The sequence below is a fragment of the Elgaria multicarinata genome, chromosome 22, assembly GCF_023053635.1.
Source record: "Elgaria multicarinata webbii isolate HBS135686 ecotype San Diego chromosome 22, rElgMul1.1.pri, whole genome shotgun sequence".
Classification (NCBI taxonomy): domain Eukaryota; kingdom Metazoa; phylum Chordata; class Lepidosauria; order Squamata; family Anguidae; genus Elgaria; species Elgaria multicarinata.
This window is the reverse complement of record NC_086192.1, coordinates 15,709,101-15,720,194: the sequence shown is the minus strand read 5'-3', so window position 1 is coordinate 15,720,194 and position 11,094 is coordinate 15,709,101. Positions and strand designations below refer to the sequence as shown.

The 11,094-nt window shown below is 50.1% G+C and overlaps 1 protein-coding gene across 2 annotated transcripts; it reads right to left on the bottom strand.

Moving 5' to 3' along the window:
• Window positions 1-4,298: 4,298 nt before the first annotated feature.
• On the bottom strand, window positions 4,299-9,827 carry PIMREG (PICALM interacting mitotic regulator). Of its 2 annotated transcripts, none has more exons than XM_063146567.1 (4): window positions 9,506-9,827; window positions 9,022-9,330; window positions 7,394-7,485; window positions 4,299-4,486 (listed from the first exon to the last, which is right to left on the bottom strand). In XM_063146567.1, exons 1-4 carry the CDS (start codon window positions 9,785-9,787, stop codon window positions 4,327-4,329), a joined length of 843 nt encoding a protein of 280 aa, XP_063002637.1. In that variant the 5' UTR covers window positions 9,788-9,827; the 3' UTR covers window positions 4,299-4,326. The 2 variants fall into 2 exon arrangements, with proteins under 2 accessions (XP_063002637.1, XP_063002638.1); XM_063146568.1 differs by lacking the exon at window positions 4,299-4,486 and adding an exon at window positions 6,642-6,672.
• Window positions 9,828-11,094: the final 1,267 nt, after the last annotated feature.

Below are 11,094 nucleotides of genomic sequence, written 5' to 3'. Positions count from 1 at the left end.
CACCTCTGCAAAAGTCACGCGGCATCAGCGTTGCCGTGCTAATCAGTTTCGTAGATCAGGCTGTGGGGTTGGGTGGGTTTCCTCCTCTCAAACCTTTGGGGAATTCTGCATCTTCCCCTTTGAATATTTGTTAAAATGCCCCACACACACCTACACCCACACACAATTCTGCCACCTACAAATAGTGTGAAGAATTTTCTGCAACCAGTACAGAAAGAGATGGGGTGCTTGTCGCACGTTAACACTGGTATCATAACATTTGCACTCGCTGCCGGTGTGTTTTCATGCCCAATTTAAAGTGCTGCCGGTGTGTTCTCAGCGTCATCAGCCTTAGCCTACAGAGTCGATAGGGGATAATGGGAATTTCAGGCCTAAACATCTGGAGCACCATATGTTGCCCCCCATCTTCCCTATATAGTTTGGGGCTCAGTTCTTTGAAGAATCCCTCACATGCCCCAATAATAATAATAATAATAATAATAATAATAATAATAATAATAATAATAATAATAATAATAATTTATTTATTTGTTACCCGCCTCTCCCTCTGGATTGAAGTGGGGTACAACACAAATATAAATACCATAAAATACATAAAACTAATTCAAATGTTTAATAAAAGTGCATCATTAAAAGCAGCACATTATTAAAAAGGCATCTTAAAATTCAACCGGAAGAGATCAGTCTTTATGGCTTTCTTAAATTCTGGAAGACTGTTAAGTTGACGAAACTGCCTAGGGTTTAAAAATTGCCCTCAGAAGCTGATCTGCCTGTCAGAGTCCCGGCTTTAAGATCAGTTAGATTGGCAGGCACTGGACACAGGACATTTTTGGTGGTGGCCCCAGTTTTGTGACACTCAAGTCCAGGGATCACAAACCTTTTTGGATCCCCGGGTGCATTTGAGAAACTGCTGTGGGCACCACCGCAAAATGGCTCCTATGAAGGATGTGGTGAATCTCATAACGGTGTAGTGGCTAAAATGTCAGACCGAGAGTCTAGAGATCTGGGTTCTAGTCCCCACTCAGCCATGGAAACCCACGGGGAGACTTTGGGCCAGTCACAGACTCTCAGCCCACCCTACCTCACAGGGTTGTTGTTGTGAGGATAAAATGGAGAGGATTATGTACACCGCCTTGGGTTCCTTGGAGGAAAAAAGGCGGGATATAAATGCAATGAATAAATAAGGTTAGAGGCTTGAAAGAGAGAGAAAGAAGACTATTGCCCCAACATTTTCCAAAGTTTTTTAAAAAACATTTTTGGGAAGGAGGCAGGGAGGTCCCACGGGTGCCCTAGCACCCTTGGGCCCTGCGTTGATGACCCCCGCTCGAGGCTACGTTTGAACGGCTTGTGCTCCTGCTGGTTTTAAACCACTGGTTTTAACTACTTCTTTTTTATATACATTTTTTAAGGGTTTGGTGCTGCTTCTGCAATACTCAATGGCTGTTTGCATATGGTTACATTTTCATAGGAACTGTGTCTTCACCACTTTCAGAGCTTTGCCGTGACAAGGCAGCTTAGAGCTCTCAGAAATAAATAGCGATTCAAATAAATACTATTTTGGGTGCGCCGTTTTTGTTCGGCCCGACTTTCAAAGAAAGGGAGGGGCAGCATCTCAAAACACGGCTGCTGGTGCCGTTCCGTAAATCCTGCCGGCGTGTTTTGGGCTCTGCCAAAGACACATCCTTAAAGCAGTAATCAGTGGGCCGGTGAATCCGCTCTGGGTTTCCAAGGAAGGCGTTGCAGTGATCTGGAAAAGTGCCCTGAAAAATCGGAAGTCCTATATTAGGAGATGTGGAACTCCGGTTGTACTGGAGTGGGGGGAGTATAAATGCAGCACTCTGTTCATGGTCAGAGATTTATTACCACCTTACCAGTTCCACTTTTAAGGTGACATTCCACAGCTGCTCCACGGCCTGGCTGAGCTCGTGGCTTTTTTACCCCAAAGGACAACTAGCAGAAACCAAGAATGGGCTCTTCCCAAAGGTCCGATGTAATGATCTCAAGGTCTTCTGTGCAACCCAGTTTCTCCAGCAAAATCTCATTAACGTTTAAATCGAAACCCAAGCAGTGAAGCACCACAGACTCAGAAAAGCAGGTGACTTTGCAAAAGAAACCTTTTGTTTCTAATTCTGGATTCCCGGCCACACTTGGATGGCGCACGTGTTCCTGGTACGTTTCTAGGTTGCATAACTGTCAAGGAAGGAAGGCGCCTCCCGGGGCAGACCATAAGTAGAACACCTTTGCTACAATAAATAACGCAGTGCCCTTCGTGATGCGCAACGGCACAGGACTCTTGGGAAAAGAGGCTGCTTTTATTAATCATCGAGATAAATGAGGAAACCGCTTAAAAAAGAGAAAGAAAAGTTCCAGGGACTATTTAGGACAAGCACCGAATATCCCGAATTAGGTCACGGTGTAGCTGTTTTCTAGAACTTGTTTTGACAGCAATTGACCCTTGATAGCTTTTCAGCCAAACGCTAGAGTATATATGCTGTATACTTGACATTCTTCTTTAACTCACCATGGATAGGAGGTCATTTCCGCACCACAGAAAATTACAATCATTATTGCCTCGAAGAAGGACTTCGTCCGAAACACGTCGGCAACTTACCCATAAATAACTTGTAATATATCTCCGTTTCCACCCCTTGCCTTTGGCTTTTCCTCACGTGTTACTTGGGGTTTCCTTTCCCTTTGCTGGCTTTTGGGAAAAGCTTGAAAAGGTACCCCTCCCCCAAAGGGGGAGGCATCCTCACATTTCAGAGAGGGACAGGTAGGTACGGTTAGCAATATATAATATCGAACTGCAGGGAAGACCGTTGGCGATATGTCACCTCCACGAAATAATACCAAAAATGTAACCCACATTCTTCTTCACCATGTATAAATTACACGGATGTCCTTATTGTGCATAAGTGATTCGCCTTCCACTGAATGCAAGTTCCTGTGCTCAGAGATGTCATTGTGTATTGTCAACACATTTTCAGCCTTCTCTCTGCATCCATAAGGACTGGAAGCGCGGTGTTTTTTAAAATGAAAGCTACGTTTCTGAGGAAGCGGAATTCTGGACCACATTTTACACTTTCCCCCCTGCACCTCCTGCAGCAACGCACGGCCCTAATTCTTGCTGGCAGGTGCTGGGAGTTCTGAATAGTACTTGGCACTAAACCCGGTGTCAGGATCAGGCTGGGTCTCCCTGGTGTGTATCCCAAATTGGACTCGAAGGAGAAGACCAGCAAAGACAGGAAGTGGGGGGCAGAAATTCTCCAGGAGTCAAGGAGGAATCTTCCCAGGAACTTATCGGACAGGAAGCCCAGGCTCAGAGATCATCCTCAGGCTTTGTCGGAGGGGGACCGAGCATCAGAATTGGCAGATCCCAGAGTCTGCCACAGGGTCAAGCAGGGGGAATTGAGAGACGGTCTACTAGACTAGCCACCTGCCAGAGGTTACAGCTTGGAGACCTTCCCTGAAGGAGGGGTCCGGAAAAAGCCCGTCAGGCACAGCGGGAAACTGTCCATTGAGTCGATCAGTAACTGCCTGGCTTTGTTCGGCTGATTCAGCTTAGAGCACAGCTCCTATCACGCACACTCACTTCAGGTGTGAAGAGGGGTCTATTTCCTGAATAAAGCTTTGTGGATTGCACAGAAGACCCCTTTATGGTCTCACATCTTGGCAGGAGGGCTTGGAATCACGACACCCAGGGTGTTGAACCTTCTTTCTAGGTCCGCCAATTACTTAGCGGTTTCCTCAGCTATTGTACGTTTTCCCCACCCATTCTTGCTAGGTACCAGCAAGAAGAGCCTTAAGCTAAAATAGGCTGGTATTTTTGTGGTTTGGGTCCCTTTTGATGTTGGTCCCGCACGCCACTGGAATGCACCCCCTCCCCCGAGAGCTTCTCCAAGCATTAGGCCCTTGGCGTAAAAGAGGTCCAGCACCCCTGCACGAAATAAACATTTGGGTTCCGTTCAAAACACACCCACACCCACAAGATAGCACAATATCCCAAGCATAAAAACAGAGGGCTCAGAAGAGGAACACAGGACACATCAAAGGTTCTTTAAGGCTTTAATTAACCGTGTTCAGAAAACAGCCACCGCAGGGCCTAGTCATGTTATAAATAGAGTCAATTTTAGCTCAGAAATCCCCACGGAGAGGGAAAAGTCCCGAGGAAAGAGGCAAACCGCTTCATCGAGACTTTACAAGTTAGTGTTTTACGACACAAGCTTATTTGGAGTAGAGTTAGTTAAATGTGGATATAAACAACACACACACACACACACAATGCCACACGACCCTACAAACACCCGTCCTTCAAAAGCTCCCAGATTAATACTGTTTAAAGCGATCCTCAGCCCAGCTGCCGAGTGCCCAGCGCAGCCGCGCCGCACGCCTCCGGAGCGAAGGCCGGGAGAGGATCCGGGAGTGCAACTGCGCAGCTCGCACGTTCCGCGCCATCACCTGGTAGTAGTTGATGATTGCTTGATCTCTGCAAGGAGAGGAAGGAAAGGGGGTCAAGACGCGGGGAGAGGGCTACTCACTGAATGGGGGAGGACAGCGACCAAGGAGACGCCGGGTCAAGACATGTATCCAGACGGCTTCAGACGCAGCACCTAGAACACTTCTAGCGCCAAACAGAATGCCAGCTACGGAATGTCCACAAAGGGTTATCGAAGGGGACACTGCCCTTTTCTGGATCTCAAATCAGAGGTTACAAGGATTCTTTCCCGGGGGACTTCTCCATATGGCAGGGCTTGGTGGTCAAGTCCCAGCACCTGGAGGAACCCAAGGTTCCATGGGGCAGATTTGTGTGTGTGTGTGTGTGTGTGTGTGTGTATTGGGCTGAATTAGATCCATGGGCCAGGGGTTCTGGATCTCTGATGAACAGCATAATCCTTACCCCTAAACACACACACACACACACACGCACACACACACACACACACACACACACACACACAAAAACCCATGATGGATAGGTCCCTGCCCTCAAACATTTACAGTCTAAATGTTGAAAGCAGAAAGGAGACAACCGAAGGAGATTTAAGTGTAGCCTGTCCACAGCCATGCTGGGCATGGATGATGGGAGTTGTATTCCAATACATCCAGAGGGTACCAGATCAGGAACAGCTGTGTAAGGGTAAGAAATAATGTATATGTACACATTATGAAAAGTCAACATCAGTGACGTTTGGAGAAAAGACGTTGGAAAAGAAAAAAGGCGTGTCCTAAAACTGGGTTGGGGGCCAGTTTTCACCCCTCTGAAAATAAAACCATTTCTAGGCAATGAGGTTTTTATCTATAGATAACGGATCTGTAGAAAAAAGTTCTGTAAATATCAGAACTAAATATGGCTAAATATCAGCCATTTCCCCCGTGATTGGTTTACCTGCTGTGATGTCACAGCATGTCCATGAACATTCAGCTGGCTTAAGAATAGAGTGCTGACAGATCCACTCCAGCCCCATAAGTTTACAAATTTGCTTAATGTCCTCGTACCAGAAGGATTTATCAAAAGGAAAACCTTCATAGCCGCTCTTAAAAAGCACTCAGTGCTGCTGACGCAAAGTCAGTGCCGGTCAAATAGGAGATTGGCGCCCCTTCCTGCAAAGCTGGGGGCCAGGAAGCCCCTGCCCCCCCAAAAAAAACCCACTGTCTAGCAGGGACAGGCCGACCCCCCATTTGCTGTTTTGTACTGTGGCAATCTCCCGGTTTCAGGCACAGTTTGTTGGTCTCCATCGTGCCCTTTAGGAAAACAAGACGTAATAGAAAAGCCGGTCGAGATTAGAGACGGGGGAGAGAGAACGCTGACGACGTCATGCTTCACTGTCTTGGTTAGTCCAATCACTGGGGGGGGGGGAGATCGTGGGGCTGAAGTGCAGTTAGTAGATAAGAACTGGGGCGTCAGAATAGGGCAGGGGACGGACGGGCACAGCTGTTTGCTTGGATCGTGGTTTTGGAACTACGTTCCAGGGGGGCAGAAAAGCGTGACCAATATTAGGAGGGTCCACCACTCCACAAGAGATGGCCAGCATCCTGTGTGGAAGGGCCCCAATCCCCCGTATCTCCACTTAAAAGGCTCAGGCGAGGCCACGGAGAAGCCGCTCTGAATGTACGGAGCCAGGCAGGCCGATGGCCTCACGTCATGTTTATTTACGTGTTTCCCCCTGCGGTGCACGTCTCGCAGTGCAAACCCACGTGAACTAAACTGCCGTCCCTGGACCCGGCTTCCCTAAACTGACGCCCTCCAGGTGTGTGGGGCTGCAACTCCCAACCTTTACAGGCTGCAGGTCATGGGAGCTGTAGTCCAACGCGCCTGGAAGCCGCCCTGATCGGCTGCACCTAGAACACGTCACGGAAACCATCACAGGACCCGAAGGTCCTGTTTCGGCAGGATGCAAGAAATAATACTCGGGTTCCGCGCGAGTATTATTTCTTGGCGGGAGCCGTCGCAGGAAACCCAGGGAGGAAGGATAAAAGGAGTCTGGGCTTTGCATGCAGGCATCCTTGTTAAACGGTCGGCGTTCTCCATGCAAGCAACAGGGTGTTGTGTGCGTGTTAAGGGTCGTTCCAAGCAGATGCATCAAAAATGAAGAATTATATATATATATATATCCATATATTACCTGGCTGGTTTTTTATCTTCAGTTACAAATGAGAGAAACTGTCATATCACTGGGAAGAACATGAGGAAGACAAGACTTTATTTACAAGCTAAAATGGGAATGAGATTTACAGCGGCTAAAGGCTTTTCTGTCCCTGGCCAGAAATTAGTTGCTCCCCCACCAAAAAAAATTGCTAACAAGCCCCCCTGCCACGACCACACTCCTTCCACGTTCCTCTTTCAGCTTCCGGGCTTGGAAACTGGGATTCAGTCTGCAGCAGGCTGGATTGAGACCAGGGTTACCATGTGCCGAACTCTGTATTACGAGGTTTTTAGGAAAAGACGTCAGGTTTTGACCCAGCTTACAAAACAGCTGTTCTCTGTGATCACCGCTGTCCCAGTTCCCCTTTAAGAGTCCTGACTGGCTTTGATGGAAACCCGGAGAGGATTCACCGCCCCACTGATATCAGAGCCATCAGCCTCCGCTGTGGCTGGCTTCTGGAGAAGCTGTAAAACATGACTCTTGCCAGCACCTCGATCTGCACAGGGCCGCATCCATCACGGAACCGATAGAAACATTTGGGCCTTATCAAATGCAGGCAAGAACAACCCCAACAGCTCACTCTTTGGGTCATGCAAAACCCATGGCCTTGCACTCTCCTCTCTCCGTATGCGTCCTGAACTCAGACCTAAGGGGTTTTGCAGATCCCCCCCCCCCCGGGGACGGAGAGGCGCCTGGAGAATGGGAAGGAAGGAAACACACCCACACACACACCCTACGACTCAGCTCACCTCTCCTCTTGGACAATGATGTCATTGAAGGCGCAAGAGAGACGCTTCAACTGGCGGATGCCCGTGGAGACCAGCTCCAAATCGCAATCGAACTGCCTGCAGTGGAAAACAGAGGAAGACGGCTAGCGGATCGGGGCCCAGGCAGAAGCCATTTTCTGTGTCTCCAGGAAAAAGCAAAGGCAAAGAGAAAGGGCAAAAGCATGCCAAATTCAACCCACAAATCTCCTCCTCCCCCAAGTGTCTTCACCACCAGCCATTCCAGCAGGCTGTACAGCATGAGAGGGGGAGCCATGCAGTTCCCCAGCCGAAAGACTGCTGCCTTCTTTTCCGCTACTTCCCTCCTGTATTGATTTTTGGAATCCAGATTACTTCGGCCCCAATGAAACCAGATTCATATTCTCCAAAGCGGGACTAGATCACAAATGGATCAGCAGAACGGTTCTTGGATTACACAAAGATGATATGTGGAGGCAGAAAGAATATACAAAAAAAGCTTGTGTCGGCGGCAGCATCTCCAGGTAGGGCTGGGGAAACCCTGAAGCACCAGAGAGCCGTTGCTGCCAGTCAGTGTCATAGAATCATAGAATAGCGGAGTTGGAAGGGGCCTACAAGGCCATCGAGTCCAACCCCCTGCTCAAGGCAGGAATCCACCCTAAAGCATCCCTGACAGAGGGTTGTCCAGCTGCCTCTTGAAGGCCTCTAGTGTGGGAGAGCCCACAACCTCCCTAGGTAACTGATTCCATTGTCGTACTGCTCTAACAGTCAGGAAGTTTTTCCTGATGTCCAGCTGGAATCTGGCTTCCTTTAACTTGAGCCTGTTATTCCGTGTCCTGCACACTGGGATGATGGAGAAGAGATCCTGGCCCTCCTCTGTGTGACAACCTTTTAAGTATTTGAAGAGTGCTGTCATGTCTCCCCTCAATCTTCTCTTCTCCAGGCTAAACATGCCCAGTTCTTTCAGTCTCTCCTCATAGGGCTTCGTTTCCAGACCCCTGATCATCCGGGTTGCCCTCCTCTGAACCCGCTCCAGCTTGTCTGCATCCTTCTTGAATTGTGGAGCCCAGAACTGGACGTAATACTCTAGATGAGGCCTAACCAGGGCCGAATAGAGAGGAACCAGGACCTCACGCGATTTGGAAGCTATACTCCTATCAATGCAGCCCAAAATAGCATTTGCCTTTCTTGCAGCCCTATCGCACGGTTGGCTCCTATTCAGCTTGTGATCTACAACAATTCCAAGGTCCTTCTCGTTTGTAGTATTCTCGTTTGCAGTATTGTGTAGACAATACTGGACTAGATTGACCCAGGGGAACTCAACACTCCCTTGAACAGGTGAGCCTACAGGATGGGCCAGGGAGAGGAAACACAATGCCCTCCAGATGTTGTGGATGATGGGAGCCAGAGTCCAACGACCATTGGTCCTGCTGACTGGAGCTGATGAAGGTTGGATAACCTCTGTGATGGGCTGCCCTGGGCCTGATAAAGCCCACTTCTTTTATGCCGGTGTTTCCAGGAAGAGAAGGTCCGTCCCCCCCAAGCCCAGCCAGCATGACCAATGGTCAGGGATAATGGGAGCCCTACTGCTCCCATTGAGAGCAATGAGCTCAGCCAACCGCAAGACACGCCACTTGCCTTCTTTGTCCAGCAGACACAGGCGAACCATAGGGGCTTCTCAAGGCTGCAGTCCTCATGGATCTCCGGAGAGGGAGGAGGTCTTTCTTAAGACGGCGGGAACCCGTTTGGACGGAAGGACTCTTGCCAGAGGGGGACACGATCCTGGTGCCGGAGGTCGGGGTGGAGGCGGTGGCCAGCCGGCCACTCTTCCGCCGAGGGGTCCGTGGCAACGGGAGTTGGGTTTTGGCAGAACCCCCGGTGGTGGCTTTGGCCAAGGAGGTGGCCAGGGAGTGAACGGGGCCTCGGCAGCTCCGGTGGATTCTCTGAAAGGAAGAAACAGCCCTCCCGTTACTTTTATTTTTGTGCCTGAATTTAAGGGGCTCAGTGAAAAATTAAAGTGAATTAGCAACCCAGACCACCTGTGCATCTTCACTTAATTTATTACGGTTGCTGGATCTAACCTTCTTCTGAACACCTGTGCATTCTTGGCGGCCGTACCTGCGACACTGTGCCGAGGGCGTTCTTGGCTGATCTCCTAAACCCCCGGAGGGTCTGGCCCTTCTCCTTGGCTTCCAGACTCTCCCAGGTCGGATTCTCATCGAAGTTCATCTCGACGTCCGTTAAAGGCATCCGCTTCCTTAGGGACGTCCGCACGGCGCTCGTGTTGCGAGACGCTTTCTTCCTGAATCTGTCGGGCACCGGACTCTCCTCGAAATCCGACAGGATCTGGTGGGTCCGCCAGCCAACGGCGGACCCTACGCTCTGCAACACAGATGCCATCTCTTCCCTGTGATGGATTCCCCCTAATGCCTTTAAAGGAAAGCCGTGCAAATAAAAACGCTCAGGTTTCTAGTCCATAAGATGGGGAAATGACACAGGGAACAGGGAGGCGTGTTCATTGTCAGCAGTGCTGTCGTCAGCGTTATCCAACAGGTACTAATCAAAACCCGCTCCAATTCAGTGGGTCAAATCCAGATGCACTGAAATGAAAGGGACTTGACCCAATCCTTCAGCGGGTCAGTTCTAAGCATGATTAAATCTGGACGCAACCCATAGATTCTGAGTGTTTGTTCAGAGTCAATACAGAAATATTTATCAGTCAGTGAGAGCGACGCTTTTCTCTCCCCCACCCAGCCCTGTGGGAGAAGCTGCATCCGCCAAAATTCCCCCTGCCCCAATCACTTTTATCTTAAACACCATCAGCCTTCCCCAAGCAGGCGCCCACTCTAGCTGCGTTGCACTGCAACTCCCAGCGTTCCCAGCCACCATGCCCTGGCCTGTTCAGCTGGCTGGGGGTGATGGGACTTGCAATCAGTCACAGCTAAAACACGTGCTTGATTGGGGAAAGGTCGAACTGGTTGAATTTAAACCGGCTCCCAGGTTGCAAACTAGGAATAATGCGATGGGGAAGGGGGGGGGCAGAAGGGATCCGCAGCTATCCAGATTTGGGGGGAGGGATATAGGCCCTCCATCCTCCCCAGCCATGCTTGATGGGGATGATGGAAGTTGGAGTCCAAATCCGGTTGAAAATGACTTGATGGGGGGGGGAGATGGAAGAGGGGAGCAGACGGCCCCTCCCTACAAGTAATTAGCTAATAAATTAATGCAATGATTAGAACCCAGTCAAGACCCCCCCTGGCAAATTAAATGAACTTAACCCCACCCCCAGGAAAGCCCCCAGCCTCACCTCCGCCTCCGCCTGCAGCCCCGCGATCCCCTCCGCCCTCGTCCGCGTTGCGCTTTCTTGTCTTTGCAAAATTTCAAATTAGGCGCCGCCCCCGCCTCGCCCTGCACGGATTGGCTGGCCACGGGCGCCGCCCCTCGCGCTGATTGGGCAGCAGGATCGCGGAGAGGATTTCAGCCTGGCCGGAGAGTGGTCCTCTGTACACGCTCAGAGGCTCATGCCCGTCTTTCGCTCCAGCTGCTCCCCCCACCCCATCCTTGCGTGGACTCGCAAGTAAATCCTGTCGATTTCACCTCACAGCAAGGGAGCGGTGCTCTGTATATGCTCAGAGGCTCACGTCTCTCTTTCGCTCCAGCTGCTCCCCCCTTGCATCCTGTCAATTTCACCTCACTGCAAGGGAGCG